Genomic DNA, 24,340 nt, shown 5'->3' with positions numbered 1-24,340 from the left:
AATTAGAGGAGGTGGAAGGGTTATGCCCACATCCCTCCTAGAGAGCAGTTCTTGGCTTCAGAAGCCTTTGCACACTGCATGACTTTCTTCATCTTTGTGAAACAGACGGGAAAGGAGCAAAGTCTAGCCTGCCTTTCAAGGCCTTTTGCTTACTTCTCGGTCTCTTTGAGTTTATAGCCTTTGAAGACAGTGTTTACCTACAGCCCAGTAGCAATTCTTGGAGTGCATTTTTGTTTTCTTAAGTGTTTTACAGCCTCGGGCACCTTCCCAGCAAGGACAAACACTCCTTGGGGTTATCCACATCTGAGGATAAAGTATGTTAAGTTGGTAAGAAGGGCACAGTTGCATTAGGCCAAAGGCCCATCCAACCCAGAATGCTGTTCTCACAGCAGCCAACCAGATTCCTACAGGAATCCCACTAGCATGACCTGAGATAAAGAGCCCTCTACCCTGCTGCAGTTTGCAGCAACTGGTATTCAGCAAAATGTGCTGTCTCCGAGCATTGAGACAGAGTACTGGCCTCGGTCCAGTATATCTGAAGGAGCGTCTCCACCCCCATCGTTCTGCCCGGACACTGAGGTCCAGCTCCGAGGGCCTTCTGGCGGTTCCCTCACGGCGAGAGGCCAAGTTACAGGGAACCAGGCAGAGGGCCTTCTCGGTAGTGGCGCCCGCCCTGTGGAACGCCCTCCCATCAGATGTCAAAGCGATAAACAACTACCTGACATTCAGAAGACATCTGAAGGCAGCCCTGTTCAGGGAAGTTTTTAATATGTGACATTTTAGTGTATTTTTCATCTTTGTTGGAAGCCGCCATCTTTCATCTTTGTTGGAAGTGGCTGGGGAAACCCTGCCAGATGGGCGGGGTACAAATAAATTATTATTATTATTATTATTATTAATAGTTTGTATCCATTGATGGCCTTGCCCTCCATGAATTTACCCAATCCTCTTTTAAAGCCATCCAACTTGGTGGCCATCACTGTCTCTTGGGGGAACGAGTTCAAAAGTTTGAATATGTGCTGTGTGAAGAAGTACAGTGGTACCTCGGGTTACAGACGGACGCTTCAGGTTACAGACTCCACTAACCCAGAAATAGTATCTCAGGTTAAGAACTTTGCTTCAGGATGAGAACAGAAATCGCACAGCAGCGGGAGGCCCCATTAGCTAAAATGGTACCTCAGGTTAAGAACAGTTTCAGGTTAAGAACAGACCTCCAGAACGAATTAAGTTCTTAACCCGAGGTACCACTGTACATTCCTTTATCTGTTCTGAATTTTCCAACATCAGCTTTATTTGATGTCCACGAGACTCCCAGTGCGTTTCTGACCACAATTCAAAGTGTTGGTGCTGACCTTTAAAGCCCTAAACGGCCTCGGCCCAGTATACCTGAAGGAGCGTCTCCACCCCCATCGTTCAGCCCGGACACTGAGGTCCAGCGCCGAGCAGCTTCTGGCGGTTCCCTCATTGTGAGAACCAGACAGAGGGCCTTCTCGGTAGTGGCGCCCACGCTGTGGAACACCCTCCCATCAGATGTCAAGGAGATAAACAACTACAGTGGTACCTCTGGTTATGTACTTAATTCGTTCCGGAGGTCCGTTCTTAGCCTGAAACTGTTCTTAACCTAAAGCACCACTTTAGCTAATGGGGCCTCCTGCTGCCACTGTGCCGCCAGAGCACAATTTCTGTTCTCATCCTGAAGCAAAGTTCTTAACCCGAGGTATTATTTCTGGGTTAGCGGAGTCTGTAACCTGAAGTGTCTGTAACCTGAAGCATCTGTAACCCAAGGTACCACTGTATCTGACTTTCAGAAGACCTCTGAAGGCAACCCTGTTTAAGCAAGTTTTTAATGTTTGATGTTTTATTGTGCTTTTAATATTCTGTTGGGAGCTACCTAGAGTGGCTGTGGAAACCCAGCCAAATGGGCGGGGTATAAATAATAAATTATTATTATAAATTATTTTTACTAGAAGAGAGGGAGAAAAATGTCTCTCTCACTTACCATGCTTAATTTTATACCTGTCTGCTGTGCCCCACTTTATTCTCATTTTCTGCACTCTAAAAAGACCCAAACGCTGTCCTTTTCCAAAAAAAATTCCAGCTCTAAATTACCCCTTTTGAAGTCCTTTGCTTTATTAACTTGTTTTTATTTCGTAAAAATTATATGCCGCTTGTTTGTGGGGGGACGGACTTCAAAGTGGTTTACAAATAATATAAAACAGAATTATCACTAAAAAATTACAACCATAATTTTTTTAAAAACAAAGAAATTTAAAACCACAATAAAATAGACTAAAACAAATTGATACTCATATAAACTTTCTAAACATATGGCTAGGCTTGTCTAAATAAGATCATCTGCAGCGGATGCCGGAAAGAATAAAGGGAAGGCACCTGCCTAAGATCAATAGGCAGGGAGTTCGAAAGTGTTGATGCTGCCATATTAAGTGACCGAGTTCTTACAGATGCGGTGCAGATGTTTTGTCCCTGTCCTGACTCTACCGCCAATAAGAAGATAATTATTATTACTGTATTGCATAATAAGGAAATCCCTAACAAATGCAATAAAAAAAAATCCTGCTCAGAGGTAAATTTTATTAGGCTTCATTGGACTTTGATCACTGGGTCTGGGACTTACAGCCATGCACCACACACACATGCACGCTTACTCAGGAGTAAACCTAGCCGGATACAATGGGGCTTAACTTCAGGTAAGAGTGCATGGCGTTTTCTGGCAGCAAGCAATGCCTGCAAACCTATGCACACTTATTTAGGAGTAAACCTCACTGGGATTCCCGAGGAAGCCTGCATATGAGCAGACTGCAGCGCTATGGAATTTTGTATTTAATTCCCAGCTGAGCAATATGCCTCCCTTAAGGGCGCAGCGAACCACCCAACTACCATTGAGCGCAACCATATGCCTTTCAACGCGATAACTACAGCCCCCACAACCCCTTGCGCCAGCGTGGAACGCTTTGGGAGGCCGGGGTCCTCCGCTCCCATTGGCTTTCCCACCGCGGCTGCCCGTGGTCCCGCCTGCTTCTCTTGCCCTTCGCGTCCTCTCCGATACAGCTTCTAGCCCGGGAAACCTTGTCCCGAAATAAGCAAATCACACCCGTACCGTGACAGGCCGCTTACCCACCTCTGCTCTTCCATATATGTATATACACAAACTTCCCTTGTCAGGCACTTTCGTAAAGTGCCTGCAGAAGCCCCACTGGCGCATGCGCACCGGGTAGCGATGTCGTGACAGGAAGGGGCCGGCCTCGCAAGGCCCCCCCTTGTCATTGGCAGCCAGGGCGAAGGCGCCGGGGCGATGTCTTGCTGCGGGAGCGGCGCCGTGGGCGCGCGAGGCCTCGGCCGCCTCCTTCTGCTCCGTGAGTGAGGGGCTGCCGGCGGGGGGCGGGGCGAAGCCGGTGGAGGCGGGGCCAACGGGAGGGGGGGTCTCGTCACGTGACGCTGAACTACTTTTCCTCTCCCCCCCCCCCAAATTTAACCCTTTTCGGGGTGGGGGGTCCTCTCAATCACCCCTTTCTGTTCTGAAATAGAATTAAAGGTAAGGGAAGCAGGTATAGATATTGCACGTTCGGGGAATTTGCAACCATACAAATAATAATAATAATAATAATAATAATAATTTATACCCCGCCTAGCTGGCTGAATTTCCCCAGCCACTCTGGGCGGCTTCCAACAAAAGATTAAAAATACATTAAAACATCAGTCATTAAAAACTTCCCTAAACAGGGCTGCCTTCAGATGAGTTAAGAGCTGTCCTTGGCCACAAATAAGACATGTAGGGCTGCATATGAATTCAATAAATGCTAATAATGTTAATGGGGGGGGGGGTTGGGGGTGGGCAAGAACCTCAGTTAAGTATTTTTTATGGATTTACTTGATTTAGTGGGTGGCAGCTGCCTCCCCTCTTGGCTACACCCATGTCTGCATATCAGAGCCACAGCTCAGCAATACCTCAAGGACCACCTCTTTCCATATGAACCTACCTGGACCCTGAGATCATCTTCTGAGGCCCTCCTTCGTGTGCCTCCTCGAGAGGTCCGGAGGGTGGCAACACGAGAACAGGGCCTTTTCTGCAGTGGCTCCCCATCTCTCCCCAGGGAAGTTCACCTGGCACCTTCATTGTACACCTTTTTAACCAGGTCTTGGGTGATACGATTGACATCCTATGCCCTTTGTAAAGCATGGCTCTTTTTGATGTGTGTTATTGGTGTGTGTGTGTGTGTGTATATATATATATATATGTAGTGATCATTTCTGTGAACCGCCCTGAGACCTCCGGGTATAGGGCGGTATATAAATTCAATAATCAATCAATCAATCAATCAAATCAATAAGCAAGCTATGGTGTGTGTGGTAGCCAGGGTATTTTACCCCAGAGGGGCATCCTTAAGGCTCCCAGCCTCTGTGTGTATGCAAATACACATGGGTATTTGTGCCAAACTGAGTCTTTGACCTGGGTGGATTAAAGCCTAGTTATGTGAATTTATACTTCCATTGGTGCAGAAGTTCAGCCATTTGGTCGCTCACTGGGGAAAGATGGTTTGAGCATCTTGCACCCATCCTGGTCCGACTGCGCTGGCTTCCACTCAGCTTCTGGGCCCAATTCAAAGTGCTGGTTTAGACCTAGAAAGCCTTAAATGGATCAGGACCACAGTACCTCAAGGCCCTATATGAACTGGCCTGGACCCTGTGATCATCCTCAGAGGTCTTTCTTCGTTTGTCTCTTCTGCAGGAGGTCTGGAGGGCGGCAACATGAGAAGGCGACCTTTTCTGTGGTCACTCCCCGTTTGTGGAAGGCTCTCCCCAGGGAGGCTCGCCTGGTGCAGTCATGACATTTAGGTGCTATCAATCTCAAGAAAACACTAGTTCCTGGCTTGCACTAGGCTAATTTTGCCTGGGAATTTTAGTTCCAGTGGCGTAGCTAGATGTGAGCCCCTGATCTTTTTTTGCTTCACCCCAGATCTCCGCCTTCTTCCCACCTTGTAAGAATTACTGTTATTAAACCTTTTTGCTTCCATAGTCACTGGGTATGCTACAAAGCATAGTGGCACCTGCCATCTTAAGTTGATCTGAGCGCTAAATTTTTATCTGTAGATTTAAAATAAGTACTTAGGAAGATGGGACACGGGTGGCACTGTGGGTTAAACCACAAAGCCTAGGGCTTGCCGATCGGAAGGTCGGCTATTCGAATCCTTGCAACGGGGTGAGCTCCTGTTGCTCTGTCCCTGCTCCTGCCAACCTAGCAGTTTGAAAGCACGTCAAAGTACAAGTAGATAAATAGGTACCACTCTGGCGGGAAGGTAAACGGCATTTCCGTGCGCTGCTCTGGTTCGCCAGAAGCGGCTTAGTCATGCTGGCCACATGACCCGGAAGCTGTACGCTGACTCCCTCGGCCAGTAAAGCGAGATGAGTGCCGCAACCCCAGAGTCGTCCGCGACTGGACCTAATGGTCAGGGGTCCCTTTACCTTACGTAGGAAACTAGGAAGCTGCCTTATATCGAGTCATACCCTTGATCCATCTACCTTAGTGTTGTCTACACTAAGGCTCTCTGGGGTTTCAGAAGGGGCTTTCCAAGTCCAAAGATGCTTCAGAGGAGGGGGAGGGGCTTGAACCTGCAACCTTTGCCGTGCAAAAATGTGCTCTGCCTATGAGTTGCAGCCCTTCGCTGTAACACAGCTGGTTAACTTCAAATGTATGCAAGCACGTGTTTGTGGCATGCTTGTACCGCAAAATCTTCCACTCCCGTTGGGTTGCTTTGTTGGTTGCCTGGGTACTCATTGGTCCAGATCTTAATTCCCCAGACCAAAACACTCAGTGCTACCTCGGAATTAAAAATACAGTAGTTAAACACTTTGCTGCTCCTTGAGATGTATTCCCCCTCTTCCATTAAACTAAACTAAACTAAACAAACAAACAAACAAACAAACCAGGTAAAATAAAAACCACAGTCCATGTGAGGTTTGGTGCATAGTTGAATACTTACTGGAGGAAAGGCACCTCATCTCAACCATAATTGCTTTTTATGGCTTTATAGCTATAGCTTAACAATGAGAAAACCAAGAGTACACATTTGCAGTGGAGCAATATAATGAAAGTTGAGTGGCGCCTTTCTGCATGGTCTCATACTTTCTTTTGTTCCTGGATGTATTCCTGGGTGCTGTTCACGTTTGCCTGGATGAAGAGTGTAGAATTTTTAAAAAGGTGTCTGTGTTTTGCACGTTTCCTTGTTCTCTCTCTCTCTCTCTCTCCTCCCCCCTCCCTCTTTTTGGAGTTTCGTGAGACACCATCAGTTTTTCTCTTTTGATTTCATCCTTTGCTGTCCCTGCATAAGCAGAATGGACTTTTGCTTGTGAAACGGGACCTCACCTCCCTTTTCTCTTCTTGCATGTACATGGAATCTGCTGGGGGGGGGGATTTGGGGACCCTCTGGAGCAGATTTGAGGGGTGCACGGGGTTGAGGGGGATGCAGAAAGGAGGATGATAAAATCCCATTGGCCAAGGGAACATTCACTCAATCAGCATTGGATTCCACCCAGTTTATATGCATCTATCTAGTTTGACCGACATGAGTTTTTACTGAGTTCTTAGTAAACAGCTGTGACTTGTGGTTGCAGCCAAAAAAACCCCTCCCCGTCTCCAGTCTCCTGGCATGTGCAGGGGTTGGACACTGCAGACACGTATCTGCTTAAATTAGAGCACAATGAACAATGCTGGTTTATAACAATTGCTATAGTAATTAGTTTTGTGAGTCTCAGAACTTGTTTGGTGAAGTTAATATTTCAGGATGATGAGTGTATAGCGCCCACCCATTCTGGAGTTCATTGGGACTAGAATACTTGGATTTAAGCCCATTGATTAAATTGTGCCATCTTAAAACTAAAGCATTTCAGCTTTATTAGATTGTTGATCAGCCTAATTAGAGCTAATTGGAGCTTCAAGGGCTCTGAGCCACCCCTAACTGCTTTTTGAATGACAGGTACTCTCACTTGTGCAAAAGGAAGCACATTGTTTCGAATACTGGCCCTTACACAATTTTAGATTTCATTCTCTTGCTGTTGAAAATCCAAATTTGATGGGGGGGGGGAGGAAACAACATATGACTTGATGTGTTAGAACACAAATTATAAATTATTATTGGGGCCTAAATGAAGTTTATGATTTCTTCCTTATACTGCAAATGTTAGGGACCAGTTAAAATGTGATTGCTAGAACCTATCCTCTAAGGTTTAAAGAACAAGGCAGAACTATTTGCAAAAGGGTTTTGAAGCAGCACCCAGCAGGATTGAAAGTCTCCACTCATCAGCTGATAAGCGAAGACTTCAGTCCTGCTCCCTGCCATGATCTCAGCAGGATTCAATCCCACACTGATGAGAATGGGTCAAATACTGCTGCTTTTGCTGCACATGTCAGTTCCATGTGGGGAACTGACACAATCAGCCAGTGCAGAATTGAACCCCAACCATCAGCTGATATCACCCATCATTCAGAGTGATGTCAGCTAATTGGCAGATGGGCATGGTTTTGGAAAAAATAGCATCGTGCTCTGGAAGTTACTTAGGTAATTGCCTTTGAAATCTCCTATTCTTTCAATAAAATTGTTTGAGTTAATATTAAAAGTGCAATGATCTTCTTTCTTTCTTTTTTCTTTTTAAAAAGCAGACTAACATGGCTGCCCTGTAATTTGTCAAAAAAAGTATGATAAATTTTAATTTTCTGAGTTCTGCATTTATCCTGCATTCACAAAATAAGGTGATCAAGCTTTTTCTGCATTTTTTCCCCTAGTGCAGAAAAATGGGGTACGGCATTGTTCCTATTTGGCCACACGAAAGAATCTCTACATCACTAAAGACACAAAGGTCGTTTGTCAGGGTTTTACCGGCAAACAGGTACGTGTTTGGCTGTACCTTTCTCATATTGTTGAAGAGGGGTTTTCAAACTGGGTTTGAGGAGCCCTGGGGTTCCTTCGGTGAACTTTGCAATGGTCCATTAGCAAGATTTGGGATGGCAGACCAGCTTCCTTGAAAGATAGCTTGCTGCTGCTGTTCGTCTTCCCCTGCAATGCACAGCTGGGATGAAATTTCTGGTGTAGTCTAGGACATGTTCCCAGCTTGTACAGAGCACTGGCTGCAAATGGCATATTGTAGCTTATTGTGAATGTGCAGTTGTGCTGGCAGTTAAAGAGGAGATCTCAGTCACTTTGCCCGTCCCCAGACTTTTTAGGTCTCCTTGGCAGTGAAGCCAAGGTTTGACGTCATGAGTTCTCTGAATCCAGGATTGTGGTTAAGGTCTCTCCTGAATCACAGTTGGTAGCCAATGTTTGTTCGATGGGTTCAGGTCTTGTTTAAGGAGGAGACACCTTAACCACGATCCTAGGTTCAGAAGACGTGCTAAGTCATTCCTTGATGTCCCACACTGACCCATACACCACCCTCCCAGCCTGGCGTCAAAATTGGGTGGTGCAGCACCCCCTCTCACCTACTCAGAAGAAGGAGAGGCATTCGGCAGAGTCTGTGGAGGAGCAAAAAGGCTGCAAGCTCTTCTCTAGGAGCCAACGTAGTTGTGCAGTCACATTGAGCCATGTGACGTATGAACCATACCAGTGCTGCCCCATAGGCCTAACCACTTACCTGCACTCGGTAAGAACTGGGCACTCAGTAAGACGTTTGGGGGCACCAGGTCTTCTGATACACACATGGATTTGTTGTTAGGAATGCTGATGTTTGTGGGGATCCCTGGAGTTAGAATAGCATGAGCATCATAAGAAGCCTGCTGGGTTACAGTGAAGGACCGCAGTAGCTAACTAGATGCTCCTGAGATCTTCCGAGTGTGAAGGCAACATCGCTCCCTTTTTGCTCAAACCCACGGCCCTAATACGAAGAGTTTCCTGCTTTACTGACTGAGCTAGTGGATTGGGAGAAGACTTAGTCCAACTAATAGTAGAGCCCAAGGTCATGGAAGGTTAGTTTTATGTTGTATATGTGTTGTAATTAGAACTGGTTGACAGATCTAGTTCTGAAACCATCGTTCAAGTTGTAAACGTCAGTATGAGCTAGAAGAAACACGCTTTTTGTTCTCCTGCATACAGTTTGTATCTGCCTATACTGCAAATGGTGTCTTCTATTTATAGCATCTCATGCCACACTTAATGTTTGGAATGCTGATCCATCGTGGGTCACAGAAATGAAGCTGTGCCTTAGTTCTAGAAAGCAGTAGGGCATATTCCTTGTCTGTTAACTTGTGGATTTTTCTACTTCCGACTTTTCGGTTTTTAAGGAAAGCAGCAGAATTGACCTTGGGAGTATTTGGTTTAGTCCAGGAGTGAAGAGCTTGTGGTTCTGCAGTTACCATTGGACTTCCATTAGTCCCAGCCAGCATAATGGTCAGAAGTCATGGAATTGTAGTCCAAAAACATCTGGAGGGACACAGGTTCCTTACCCCTAGTTTAGTCCAAGGCCCAGACTGACTATACAGAATTTACTGTTTAGAACAATTGAATGCTATATCTCTGTGTGGACTGTACCACTTAATATTGCAGGTTTGAGATGGCACATTTACATGCTTCCCAGGCTTGATAAAACCAGCCAAGCATTTATTCCTCTGCACTTAGAAATCTGGCACCCCATGCTAGCAGAGTATGCTTGATTTTTTTTTTAAAAAATGGATCATGGTTACTGGCTCTCATGCAGCTCCCATTTCTTTCACTGGCCTTGTGCAGGAGAAGTCTAGCTTTGGATCACTTTTGTCCCCCTATCTTAACCTAGTTTTTGTTATGTTTGTATTTCTCTTGCAGGGTACCTTTCACAGTCAACAGGCGTTGGAATATGGCACCAATCTAGTAGGAGGGATTTCTCCTGGCAAAGGGGGCAAAACTCACTTGGGGCTTCCGGTCTTTAACTCCGTGAGGGAGGTAATAATATATTGCTATATGAGAACTGATCCCACATTATCTATCCAGACTAGATCATCCAAACGTTTCACCAAATATCCGTGCAGTAGAAAGCAAATTTCCGCTTCTGATGATGAGAATATTCTTTTGGCATGCCAAACAATTTGAAAGATCAATGATTTCTTCTTCTTTTTTTAAAATATAATTGTATCTTAGGCTAAAGAGAAAACGGGTGCTTCTGCCTCTGCAATATATGTGCCGCCACCATTTGCCGCCGCCGCCATCAATGAAGCCATTGACGCAGAAATCCCCCTCGTTGTGTGCATTACAGAAGGTATTCCCCAGCAGGACATGGTGCGTGTCAAGCACAGATTGCTTCGCCAGGACAAGACTCGGCTCGTTGGCCCAAATTGCCCAGGAGTGATCAACGTAAGGGCTCAAGCAAAGTTAAAACTAGCGGAGATCTTCTTAAGAGAGTAGAAGCCTATACAGTGGTGCCTCGCAAGACGAAAAGAATCCGTTCCGTGAGTCTCTTCGTCTAGCGGTTTTTTCGTCTTGCGAAGCAAGCCCATTAGCGGATTAGCGCTATTAGCGGTTTAGCGGCTATTAGCGGCTATTAAAGGCTTAAGGGATTAGCGGATTAGCTACTAAAAGGCTATTAGCAGCTTAGTGCCTTAGAAAAAGGGGGTGGGGAGCGTTGGGGAGCGAAAAAACCCCCCAGGAATCGCAAGACATTTTCGTCTTGCGAAGCAAGCCCATAGAGAAATTCGTCCTGCGAAGCACCTCCAAAACGGAAAACCCTTTCGTCTAGCGGGTTTTCCGTCTTGCGAGGCATTCGTCTTGCGGGGCACCACTGTATATTTTGGCTAAAGGCAAGCGTGCTGCCCGATTAACATTCTTGCCTGTTCTGTAGGCACCATCCTCGTGAGCTGTAGTGTTCTCCCAGTGTTGCTTGACTCCACTTCCCAGCTTCCCTGACCATTTTTATAAATATATATATATGTATATAATTTTTATTACATTTTCTGTTTTACAATTTACAATAATCATTTATGCATCCTTAAGATATCAATGACTTCCCTTCTCTTTCCATGGTTCATTTTGCATATCATAAATCCCTGCATATTTTACAAAAACTAAAGAATTCAGTATTCCATTAATACAGCCATCAAACCTTATTTACACTGTTGAATTTATCTTAACGCTGCCAACATTTTCAGGTGTGCACAATCCCCCCCCCCCCAATATATTCAATAAACATTTTCCATTCTTCTCTAAACGTATGTTCTTGTTCTCTAATTCTATACAGTGGTAGCTTGGGTTACGAACTTAATTCGTTCCAGAGGTCCGTTCTTAACCCGAAACCGTTCTTAACCTGAGGCGCGCTTTCACTAATGGAGCCTCCCACTGCCACCACCGCGCAATTTCCGTTCTCATTATCTATGATAAGCAAAATGAACCATGGAAGGAGAAGAAAGGAAGTCATTGATATTTTAAGGATGTTAAAATGGGCATTTTAGTATAACAAAAAATTTAATAAAAAATTATATAGAAAAGATGGGTGGGGTAGAAGTAATAAAATTACTACTACTACTACTATAATGAAAAACCATCCTTTTCCAAACTTCGTTTTGGGGACCCCTGGAGCTTAATAGCGAGAAGATCAGCTTTCTTGCACCGTGCTTTGCATGCTGCAGCTGATCTTCCTGGAGCCACGGGGACAGTGTGCTCTGTTCATGCAAGGCATAGCTAACACTCCATAAGGATTGACTGCATACCCCCTTCCATCAGCATCAGTAGCACCAGGGTGGCTACTTCTGCCCTGGAACATGCCCCACTGTGCAAAGTACAGAGGACTTGCAGCAAGTTCAGAGGTCGCTTTGGGCAGGCTTGACACACTGGGAAGGAGTCCTATAGAGGAAGGTTGTGGTGGTGACTTCGGATAAGTGTATGAAATGATGCCAGTCACATTTGTTTTGTTTTTAGCCTGGAGAATGTAAAATTGGTATCATGCCTGGCCACATTCACAAGAAAGGAAGAATTGGTAAGATCTCAAAAGATTTTTCTGGTGTGTTTTTGAAAAATAATAACAACAACAATAACAAAAACCTGCAGTTGTATTCGCTCTAATACAATAGGGTATGCATTTGGCTTAACACCCTAGCCTTCAAGATATAATAATAATAATAATAATAATAATAATAATAATAATAATAATATTTTATTTATACCCCGCCCTCCCCAGCCAAGGCCGGGCTCAGAGCGGCTTACAAGCAATAATAAAAACAAGATGAATGATTACAGCTTAAAAACAAAAGTAAAATACAACATTAAAATAATGGAATATTAAAATGTAGCCTCATCGCAGGAGGAGAAGGAAAAGAAAAAAGAAAGAGAGGGAGGGAGGGAATCAAATTGACTCCAAGCCAAAGGCCAGGCGGAACAACTCTGTCTTACAGGCCCTGCGGAAAGAAATCAGATGTCAACATACCCACCACCTTTTGATTTGGCAGGTCCTGTGCAGGAACTATAAGAAGCAGCAGAGCTTGCTTCAGGGACAAATTCAAATAAAACACGTGTGCCATCTTATCATATTAGCTAGGGCCAAGTGCTCCCATGCAGAACCCAAAGTCTTCAGAGGGGGAAATCAGAATGGCAGTCTTCCGAGTAAGGCCCAACTGAGTCCAGTCTTGAAATATCCAACCAAGTCTGCCCTTAGTTTGCAGCCTGTGTTAAGTGCGAACATATGCAGGCTTCAAAAGAGAGATAACCCCCAGGTTGGCTTGAGTGCTCCCTCCCCAACCTGAAGACTGGAGTTTAGATTCCTCAAGTGGTGGTGCGCTGTTATTTTCGCACATGCAGCAAAGGCAGGCACTTCATATAAAAACGATTTGCTGGATGGGTGAGCATTATATCGAAACTCAAACGCCATGCTCTTTTAAATGGGCAGTTTCAAAGTCGACTGCTGTCCTCTTTTAAGTTTCAAACAGTGGTTGGTAACACAACGGGCTTTGCTGAGTTCTTGTGGGGTTTGATTTCTTCAATGTCACAATCAGGACACCTTCCTGCACACACTACACTTTTGAATAAGTAAACTCCAGACAACGGGAAATATTTGCGAAGCTGCTCTTGGTGTGGGTTTGTTTCAATGGGGCTTATACTTCAGGGGCTGCTGGTATAATGCTCCTACATAGCTCTTACATTGCATTATGTGGCTCAGGAATATCTAGTGTAACTTAACTTACATGATCTTCAACTTATGGCAAGGATACTTTTTGAATGTTATGTGCTGATCATGAAATTAGAACTTACAAGGTTCAAAGGTCAGCTTGTTACGTAAGTTGCTATATGTAAATTTGTATAGCTATATCTATCTATATATCTTTTTTCTGCCTTTTCTCCTTTCCAAACCCTTCAGGTATTGTTTCGAGATCTGGCACTCTGACATACGAAGCTGTTCATCAGACAACTCAAGTTGGACTGGGACAATCCTTCTGTGTTGGTGGGTTTGAGAGAGGCTCAGTCAGTGTGTAAGAAAATACATATGATCTTAGCAACCACTTAAGAAATGCTAACTCCCATCCCACTTTGCATTAAATGTGTGTTTTGCAGTAGTGCTAAACCAAATTGCCCCCCAGGGTGGGGAGACACAACTGGGGAGGTTCAGTCTGATGACTGGGGCCACAAGTGGATGGATTATATGGCTGAGAGTTCAATTTTGCAAGTGAGAGTGAAAGGAGATGAGTAAATCCTCACTCTTTTATCCTGTATCTCTTTTGGCATCCCTTTGGTTCCACTCTGGTTGAATTCCAGAATTTCAGATTTAGGAAGTTCAGGCTGCAGTTTGCACAAGTCTCCCAAACTGGTGTTACTGCGCAAATAAAAAGAAAGAGTTGACTTCGGAAATTCATTTTCTAATGTACACTTGGCGTGTTGATTGGAAAGAGGCAGAAAAGGAAGCAGAAATTCTCTCTCACTTGACTTAAAAAAATCTGGCAGTTTACCTCTGGAACAGTTAACTGAGTCTGACATTTTGAGTTCTGCTCTGGTAAATGTGCCCAGCACAAGAGAATTTCAACACCAGGGTGAGAATCCAGAAGAGGAGGATTCCATAAGTTCCCAAAGGTGTTTTCGGGTTTTTTTTAACTGCTACAAATGAAGGTGGTGACTTAAGCCAAGTCTTAGATATTGCATTCCTCCTTCAGAGTTGTAGCCTGCTGAAGGATTGCCATGGTAGCCTTAGGCCTTGGGTACCAATTCCTGTGCTAAAAGAGGGTATTCATAAATACGATTTGTGCTAAATGTGTAATGAAAAGGAAAGGAATGATGCTTCAATCTTCTTTTAACTTAATCTGAGGGCTGTATTCTTCACAATTTTTGCTGGAAACAGATTGTGATTTTACATTATTTTGGTAATTCTGCATCTACTGTAACTGAGCATAAGGGGTTATGCCCAGCTAAATTCTATGCAAAGTTGACCCATCAAAATTAATTGACCAAAGCAAATAATGTACCTTAATTTCAGTGGGTCTGCTCAGAGTATGAGTAACATTGGCTACCATACAAAATGTTTCCCTCAGTTTTTTTGGTTGGTGCTTGCAGCCATATTTTCCAACCTGTGGGGCAGCATCCATCAAAGTAGTTGCACTTGCGCAAGGTTTTCCATTTTCACAATGGAACTTTCCTTCTCCTCTCCCTGGGCACCTTCTTCACCCTCCCCAAATCCACTTCCAAGGGTAGCCCCTGGAACAGGGGAAGGGAACAGAGTGGGAAGGGAAGTTCCTATACAGAGGCAAAGATCCTTGCTCTGGCAGGACTACTTCATTGGAGAATGCTCTGTATCACAAGGTACAAGTTGGGAACTGGCTTAAAGATTTGTGAAAAGGCAACTTAAAATTTCTGCATGTAAAGGTTGTGGTTTAGCCCTTTGGAGGCATAGATATTTACATGTAAAAAGGCCCCAAATTCAACCTGCAAGATCCCTTCTTAAAGGTATGCAGGTCATAGGGTTAAGAATGGCTTCTCTTGAGAACCTAGCAACATAGATGGTTTCAAGGCAGCTGCTTATATTTTATAACTCACTTTTTATTAGCCGTATACCAACTTTTTGTTGTCCTTTTCTGAAACCAGAAATATTGGTAGGGGCAGAACTGAACGACCCGATTTAATGGCTGAAATGACGCTCCAAGACTGTTTGTTATCCTTAACTGAAAGTGGGCAACTCAAGTTGGTGATCCTGAAAGTTCTGCAGCCCCTGTTAGTAGAATTGGTCTCTGGAAGAAATGTGCTGCTCTTAATAGGACTCTTTGAAACCTTTCAGGCATCGGAGGAGACCCATTCAATGGAACAAATTTTATTGACTGCCTGGATGTCTTCCTGAAGGATCCGCACACCGAAGGAATTATACTGATAGGCGAGATTGGTGGAAACGCAGAAGAGGATGCCGCTCAGTTCCTTAGGGAAAACAATTCTGTAAGCTTAAATGTTTTGAGAGAGTGTCTCCTGTGCACATTCTGCTTATTGAGGAAGGAGGAGGGATAACCATTTTAAAATCCTGTTTGTATTCCACTCTTTTAAAGTCAATGGGTTGGGTCGAAAGGGTCCCCTTGGAAGGAATTTACACCCTTCACTAGAATGTTGCACAAGGAAGATGAAGCTAAATCCCAAAGATGTACTAGTGTGAACTGAGGTTGCTTCCAGATGGCATGTATGTTGGAATGTTCATCCTGATTCCTTTGCATAAAATTTGCAGAGAGGTTATGCGATGTCACACTTTGCAGTGCATTTTCCTGTCCCTTTCCTTACTGCCAAAACACCAAAAGCACAGTCCGAAGTGGGTTTGCTGCACACAAGCACCAAATCAACTATAACTCTGCAACCTGAATTTGCCACTGTGCAGTTGTATCTCACCAATAAAATAGCTGCCATCCAGAAGCATCCCAAATCTCTCTTCATCACTCAAACGAAAGTTGCCTATAGCACAATTAAGTACACCAAGCCCAGCAGAGAGATTAATCAATAACCTTTTGAAAGCCTGGCATTTTTAGGGCAAAAGCATTAAGTGGTTGTTACATGCGGCTACATATTTGCTAGCTCCTGACCGTTCCCTATTAAACATGATGGAAATAATGCTGTAGACTATCTCACCAAATGGAAAAGAAGATTCACCCCATAAATTTATCCTGTGGGCTCATTTCTGGTGGTACCATTTTGCAGCAAATACTGCAGTTTCCCAAATTGCCTACGCAGGCAAATGGGCAATGAGTGAGTGAAATTTGCTCGTACAACCAGACTGAGCCCACAAACTTGGGAATGGTTCACAGGATTGAGAGTCATGTGTGTGGATTACTTATTTGTGACATACAAGGTGGTATTCAGAAGTTAATTGGCATGATTTAACATATGTGGGGGGACGCGGGTGGCGCTGTGCTCTAAACCACTGAGCCTAGGGCTTGCCGATCAGAAGGTTGGCGGTTTGAATCCCCGCGATGGGGTGAGCTCCCATTTCTCGGTCCCAGCTCCTGCCAACCTAGCAGTTCGAAAGCACGTCAAAGTGCAAGTGGATAAATAGGTACCACTCCGGCAGGAAGGTAAATGGCGTTTCCGTGCGCTGCTCTGGTTCGCCAGAAGTGGCTTAGTCATGCTGGCCACATGACCTGGAAAAACTGCGGACAAACATCAGCTCCCTCGGGCAGTAAAACAAGATGAGCGCTGCAAGCCCAGAGTTGTTTGCAACTGGACTTAACTGTCAGGGGCCCTTTACCTTTTTTTAACATATGTGTATTTTAATTTCAATGGATCTAAAATGAGCAGGACTTGGTTGAATATCACCCACAGTGTTGCATGAATTGTTTTAGGGGCAGGTTTAAGGCATTCAGAATCTGTGTTTGTCCCATAAGGAAAAAGTAATACTTGATCCAGATGGTTTTTTTGCGCACAGTCACATTTTACTTGGAAGTGATTTCCCATGTTTGTGGAATATGTTGCCAGGAAGCTGTGGTCAAGTCCATAGGTGGCCAGAGTTGCATGATTGTTTCTCTGGAAACTCTTGGGCGCATCATGTTGAGGTTTCTTGAATAACTGGACCAGTCCCAGGAGCTTCTTCAAGGCCACAAAACATGGCTAGATTTGGATTTTGGTTTCTTGAGTCAGCCTTTGCATATCATTCTTCACTCAAAAGCTTTTATGGCCCAGCTACTACACATCTGCAGTGGTACCTCTGGTTAAGAACTTAATTCATTCTGGAATTCCATTCATAACCTGAAACTGTTCTTAACCTGAGGTAAAGTGCTAATGGAGCCTCCCGCTGCCGCTGCACCGCTGCTGCGCGCTTTCTGTTCTCATTCTGAAGCAAAGTACTTAACCCGAAGTACTATTTCTCGGTTAGTGGAGTCTGTAACCTGAAGCGTCTGTAACCCGAGGTACCACTGTACTTCAATTTTACACTTTGGCTTGCAAAACAATTAGCAAACGGCACCAAAGATGAAATTGTAACTTTAATCATTATCTCCTCTCCCCCAAAGTGGACTTTTTCTTGGTATATCTACCACAGGAGCTGGCTTCTAAAATCAAAACTACTTAAATATTTCCTTGGTGGCCTATACATGAGCTATACAAGCTTGATCCTTACTGGAATTTTGTTGTACTCACTTCCCTCCTTTTCTCTGCCCAGAACTCTCAGGTTGTTTCCTTATCTCTGCCCCTAATCCTCGGGCTGGTGCTTTGGCTTGAATGTCTTTTTCTTGTCCAACCACGCCAATAACTGTGCTCACTGGGGTAGTTGCTACTCTGCTTTCTCTCTCTCACCCCCTCTATTAAACGATTCCTCTTTTGTCACAGGGTCCAGACGCCAAGCCAGTCGTCTCGTTTATAGCTGGAGTCACCGCGCCTCCAGGCAGAAGGATGGGCCACGCGGGGGCTATCATTGCCGGTGGGAAAGGTGGAGCGAAAGAGAAAATTGCTGCCCTACAGAATGCTGGCGTCGTCGTCAGTATGTCTCCTGCTCAGCTGGGCTCTACTATATACAAGGTTAGTTCAGCAGCCATTTAGACGTTCAAGGGCACAGTGCTGCTCCTCTGCAACTTAAAGGCAATGGAGCTTGCCAGGATGTTGCCAGGAACATTGGGCAGTGTGAAAGATGTTCTTCTTCATTCCTATGAACAAAGCTTTTGTTGGGTTGGGTTTCTTTCAATGCAACAGGCGAGGTCTGCAGATTTAGGTTGTTGGGCAATCTGGTTTTCAACGTCATGATATCTCACCATCATCATGTATGTCAAGTATGAATGTTAGGCCCAGAAGAAGTTGGTGAATTCGCAAGGCATGATATGCTGGCAGGCGAAGCGAGAAACTGGTTTTATCAAGGAATAATGTATAGCTGTGTCCAAAAGAACATAGGTTTTTGCTCAATGAAAGCTAAAATCCCCAGATAAAAACAGGATGGAACTGGCGATGAACAACAGTAATAAATATCCTCTGAAAAGAACAAAGACAAGGAGGAATTAATGGTGGGCCACGGACAGATGATAAAGGCCTGAAACACGTTGTATGTATTTCTGAGGTACAACAGCAAAGGTGACGTGGTGGTCCAGAAGGAGAACAGGAGGAGAGTGGCAGAAACTCAGTCGTTCTAAAAGCCAGCCCATAGACGTCAAGGGGGAAGAAGACTATAAAAGGGGCACTCTGCTTACCCTCAGCGTGGTAACTTGGTTCTTTTGAAATCCGGAGAGACAAGTGATATCCCGTATGCTATAGGACTTTCAATAAGACAGGTCGGAGACCAGATCTCGGTTTACACACCTTTCATGTAACATTTATTTCATATAGTCAAGTATACATTAATAAATTGGCACGAAGAGGTTCAAACACTCACACATTCACACAAATATTCACACAAGGCCCTTCACGTGGCTTGATCAAGCCTCACGTAAGAGCTGTGGGTTTTGGGTTGTAGCGCTGGTCTCAGCAACGCTGAGGGTAAGTAGAGTGTCCTATTTATTTATTTATTTCTCTTGTCCTTCACCAGTTCCACCCTGTTTTTATCAGGGGATTTTTGCATCGGGATTTTTGCTTTCATTAAGCAAAACCAATGTTCTTTTGGACACAGTTATACATTTTTCCTTGATAAAACCAGTTTCTCAGACAGGAACGACGATTTGGAGATAGGCATCAGTGGTCCAGACTATGGGGAGCCCAGAAAAATTAATAATTACAATTTGGACTATAATTTGGTCGCTTTTTATTTTAGTTTATTGTTTTTAATTGGATTGGATTATGATGTGGATATGATGATTGGCTGTTTTTATTGGCAAATAAATATTTTTTTTTTTTTTAAAAAAAGATAAAACCAGTTTCTCACTTCGCCTGCCAGCATATCATGCCTTGCGAATTATCCATCTTCTTTTGGGCCTTACTTTCATACTTGACATATACTGATATCTCACTGTGTTTGATACAAGGAAGGAGCTGCACAGAGGCATTGGCTGGCTTCATGGCTTTTCCCGCATCATGATTTTTGCCGGCGCCTGCTCTTGTTAATCGCTGGGCCCTACAGGAGGTGGGAGAGAGCTGAGCCGGCAGAGTTTACAGCGGCTCTTTCCCCCTTGCAGTAGGAAAAATAGCGAAAGTCATAGTTGGGACATCGAAGATTGCAGTCAGTTTGCCAAAAATTGCCACGGACCCTCAGAAGCTGCTCAGAGTCTAAAGCTGTCAGTTGAGCTCCCTGCAGTGAAGCAACCTGGCCTCTCTGACAACAGAGCATGTTCCTAGTGTTCTCCAGCTACGTCATTGCAAGCCCATTGTGAGCTTGAGAACAGGCCAGCCAATGTTATTAAGAAGGGCAGAGCGGCCAGAGAGGGCCCAGGTTATGGAAGAGATTGCAGGTGTTAAAGGTGGTTAACTCTGACAGAAAGGATGGTTTGGCAAATGCTTGTCCCAACTCTAATGAAACCTTGTCTCCGTCTTTATCCCTCAAGGAGTTTGAGAAGAGGAAAATGCTGTGAGAGGAGGAGGAGGAGGGGATCCGTCCGAACATGCCACTGCAGAAATATCACCTCCCTCTGTGCTGCTCACCTGCTGATTTTTCTTTTCTCGAATATAATTGACAACGGTCTTCTGAATTCAGCTTTAAAGCCATCAGGTTTCATTTCAGTGGCTCCTTTGTCCAGACATAATTGTACATCATAGCAAACGAATAAATCTACCACTAAACTTGATTATTTGAAATCCTGGAGCTTGGTAGCTTTTTCTTACAACTTTCCTCAAATCACTTTATTAAAACTCTTTAACTATCTGGAAGCTTTGAGAATGGATATACTTTAAAGTAAAACTGCGTTTTGTTTCTGCTATGGGCTTTTCAGCCTTTATTTTTGATGGACAGTTGTCCTTGACATAGAAATTGGTGCCAAATCCTATTGATCTAGTACATCAGGCAGAGCTTAGTGGCATGCAAACGAATCATTAAGCTTTGCTGAGTTAGGTCCAGCGCTGGTGGCAATCACAGATATCTTCAGGAGGGAACTGTAATGTATGCAGCTTTCACAAAACACCGAATTTATTCACCAGCAGTGCAGTGAGGTCTGAAGACTCAGTTGGAAGTAGTAGAGCAGTCTTCGCCAACCTGATGCCCTCCAGATATTTTGGACTGCAGCTTCTATTAATCCTAGCCTCCATTGGCCTTGTTGTCATCAACTCCAGCACTTCATGGGCATGCTGGCTAGGACAGGTGGGAGTTATAGTCCAGTGTACCTGTAGGGTGCCAGGTTGGCAGAGGCTGTAAGTGGTGCCTGAGGCCAGCTCTGTCTTCTCTCACACTGTGTCCAGATGTTTTATCTGAATGCCAAGCCCTGCCCATATTGTACAGGTAGGTGGGGCTGTAGCTTTTAGATCAACTTGCATAGATGGAAATGATTTAAAACACACTCCAAAGTGCATGCAGGGAGAGCAAAGAGTAGTGTTCTCCCTGGATGTTTTTAATTGTTTCATTGATCTGCAAATGCTTTAGCAAAAGGCGTACTGGGTCTGTCCCATGGCAAGTGACCTTAAGCCATCTGAGTTGCATTCTTGGAGCGGCAAGGCGATGATGAGGTTGGCGTGGTGCAAGGATGCCAGCGGAGCCAATCCTGGCAACATGTTTACACCGCACCAACCTCACTACCACCACCGCCTCCTCTCCATCCTGGTATGCAGCAGTGACTCAGCCACAGAACCCCACTACTTGCTATAGGGAATTTGCTGCAGCTATGACAAATCTGATATTTTCCCTGTCCGCTTCTTGAAAACAAGCCACTGTCCATTGGATGATGGCAGGTTCTTGATTTTTACTAAACGGATCTCATATTATTTCTAAAGCATGTAATAAGGAGTTCTGTGTACAGTTACTCAGAAGCAACTGCTGCTGTTGGTATCCTCCAGAATGTATTTTCTCCTAAGCTGGTTCCAACAGGCATGCCAACTTCATACATAAATCCTGCTTCAGAAAAAGTCCTTTCATAGCCCTTGTGTTTTTCTTTTTTTAGGTTCAGCCCCCTTTGCTTTTGTCTCTCTGCTGCTTTCTCTTTAATTGCAAACTGCTTGGGCAATTTTTTGTGTGGGCTGTCAACAACAGGGACTTCAGTTGCAAAATGTCTGAGCGAAACAACACATTTCCCCATTTATAAAAAAGCCTGATTTTCTTCTGCTTTTTACTATTAGTATTTTCACCTTGAAAGTTTTTATGGTTCCAAAGAGCCACACAGCAAATTCTGAAGCCCATGAGGTTTTTAACCTTCCTGGCCATCAGTCTGTGAAATGGGAGGGAGTTTCAGCTAATCAAAGGCATGAAGTATCGAGACCCCCCCCCCATGGGCGTGTCTAAAGGTGGTTGTTTTCCTTCGCAACCGTAGTTATCCGAGAGAAGCTATATTTATACCTCTTTGTACAATGCTGGCCTAATACTTCTCTTGTTCTTACTTGTGTTGTACCCTAGCTTTTTCTGTGCAACTGCTAATGAGTTACTGCAGCTTTTCAAAGAGAGAGAGAGAAAGAAAGAAAAAAAAGTCTATGGGAATATATTTTCTGCAAATAATTACCAATGATTCTCTGCTGACAAGTTTTGCTACTTACAGGCATACATAAAATGTTACGCTCGTAAATGAGCTTTACGAGCTATAGCGGAATTTGATGGTGTTTCGGTTTGCTTTCATTATGAACGGAAATAAAATCAAGTAACGCAAAACGGAGCTGGTTGCTTGTGTAGATTGGGGTACCTTTAAAAAGAAAGCTGATCTGTAAAAGAGGAGCTTCAGGAAAGGGGGAAGCCGGAGGAGGGGGCGAGAACCTGTGGGTATGATTTTCAAAATGTTGGTGTTGCTAGTTTTTATCAAACATACCCAGAGTGCTTTCTGTCTACAAACTGAGACTGATTCCCAACTTGCTCTTGTACACTGCCTGCCTTTTGTGGGGAAACTAAAATGACAGATTCTGAGCCCATCTCAAAGTGCCAGTTCATTCCTAATTAAAAAGGTGTGGCAGGCTCTGATGTTTCAATGCTGAGGGACTTGCACTCTGTGCAGACTCAGAGACTGTGTGCCCCCTGAGCGAACCATGCAAGCATAGAATTTGGTATTACCGAAAATGACAGCTTGCAAGATTTCTGGTTTTTTGGGGGAGTTGGGGAATGCTACTAGGAGTCAAGGCTGTGATGGAAATATGTGGGTGCAATCCAGCACAGAGAACCAACTCTAAATGTCCTGTTGGAACAAGTTAGAATGCTTGAGGGTGTCTCTTGTGAATAGCCATTGAAATCAATGGACAAACAGCTTAGCATCATTAAATTTTTGAGTATAATGTATGTTGGATATCACCTCTCTAACAATCCAACCCATCGTGTATGTTGTTTTTTTTAAAAAAGCAAAAATTATTTTGGGGGAGTAGGGTCCTAACTGGAGTTTGCTCACCTGTTTTTGAGTTCAACAGCAGCTGCTGACTCTAGTGACACTAACTAGAAACAACATAAGGAGCTGCATCTGAGCCAGTGGCCCATCTAGCGCAATATTTTATGCACTGATTGGTGCTCCAGGGTTTCAGATGGGATACAGCTCTGGTTCTACCTGGAGTTCTTAGAATTGTAGAGTTTGAAGGAACCACAAGGATCATCTAGTCCAACCTCCTGCAATAGAGGAATCTTTTGCCCAATGTGGGGCTCAAACCTATGACCCTGAGATTAATAGTCTCATGTTCTACAGACTGAGCAATCCCTGCATTCAGCACACCCCTTCCCCCAGGAGCAGCTGTATGCAGGTATACACTTCCCATGCTGCAGATTAGGGTTGCCATGTGTCCTCCTTTACAGAGAACTATTGTCTGTCAGAAAGGATGTCATAGGAAGCTGTCATACACTGAGTCAAGACTGATGATCCACCTAGCCTGTATTTGTCTACATTGAATGGCAGCAGCTCTCCATTTCAGACATCCCCAGCCTTTTGCAGGAGATGCCTGGAGATGGACATTGGCATCTTTTGCATGTGGAGAAGGTGCTCTGCTACTGAGCTTTGCCCTTCTTCGAAGAGAATATAACTCTTGTTCTTTTTTCTGCCCATGCCAACCAACGTGGAGCCCAAAGCCAGGGGTGCGATGTTACTAGCACGATACTGTGACCACCATCATTGGTCTCTGGAAGTCTTATTTCCTGCCCTCAACTAGGCAACACAGAAGAAGGGGAATCCATATGGTTCTGTCCATAGTTACTGAATTGTAGAGTTGGAAAGGATCCTAAGACTCGTCTAATCCAAATACTGCAAAGCAGGAATCACAACTGAGAATCCCTGGCAGTAGGCCATCTAACCTGTGCTTAGAAATCTCCAATGAAGGAGAGCCCACCACTTTCCGAGGCCATCGCAAACTGTTCCTCAACCCTTCGTGGGTTATACAACGTCGTATCCAATGTTGCTCTTCCACTTCCACAGCAGACTTCCACTTGCACAATGGAACTTCCTCTTCAGTACAGCTCCTTTTTCTCCCCCTGTGTGCCCTGAAAATTGGCTCCAGAGGCTTGGAGGATACTCCAGGGCTGTTTTTGAGAGTGAGCACAAAGTCCTGTTGCATGAGCAGAACACCCATGTGCAGAACATTGGATACAGCCCACATTGCCTGTGTGCTGTAGAGACGGACATTTAAATTGTGCAGCAAGATACCATCGCATGGAGCTTCCTTGGATAAAACAAGGAGCCAGCTATTTTATTTATTGCATTCATATCCCATCTTTTCCTCCAAGGAGCTCAAGGTAGCACACATGGTTCTCCCCTCTTTATTTTCTCCTCACAACAACCTGGTGAGGGAAATTAGACTGAGAGGCAGTGACTGGCCCAAGCTTCGTGGTCAGATGTGATTTTGAACGCTGCTCTCCCACACTAACCACTACACCACACTGCCTGTCTTCTACTCTGGGTGTAGATCTACTCCTT

The 24,340-nt window shown here is 44.4% G+C and overlaps 1 protein-coding gene across 1 annotated transcript; it reads left to right on the top strand.

Annotated features, from left to right (window-relative positions):
• The first annotated feature begins 3,222 nt into the window (after nucleotides 1-3,222).
• On the top strand, nucleotides 3,223-22,113 carry SUCLG1 (succinate-CoA ligase GDP/ADP-forming subunit alpha). The gene is made up of 9 exons (XM_083398619.1): nucleotides 3,223-3,374; nucleotides 7,799-7,902; nucleotides 9,807-9,923; nucleotides 10,119-10,331; nucleotides 11,889-11,946; nucleotides 13,321-13,404; nucleotides 15,223-15,374; nucleotides 17,742-17,930; nucleotides 19,874-22,113. Exons 1-9 carry the CDS (start codon nucleotides 3,314-3,316, stop codon nucleotides 19,898-19,900), a joined length of 1,005 nt encoding a protein of 334 aa, XP_083254745.1. The 5' UTR covers nucleotides 3,223-3,313; the 3' UTR covers nucleotides 19,901-22,113.
• The last annotated feature ends 2,227 nt before the right edge of the window (nucleotides 22,114-24,340 follow it).

This window comes from Podarcis tiliguerta (assembly GCF_965153285.1).
Source record: "Podarcis tiliguerta genome assembly, chromosome: 9".
Lineage (NCBI taxonomy): Eukaryota > Metazoa > Chordata > Lepidosauria > Squamata > Lacertidae > Podarcis > Podarcis tiliguerta.
Note: the sequence above shows the minus strand (reverse complement) of the source record. Positions and strands in the feature narration are given on the sequence as shown.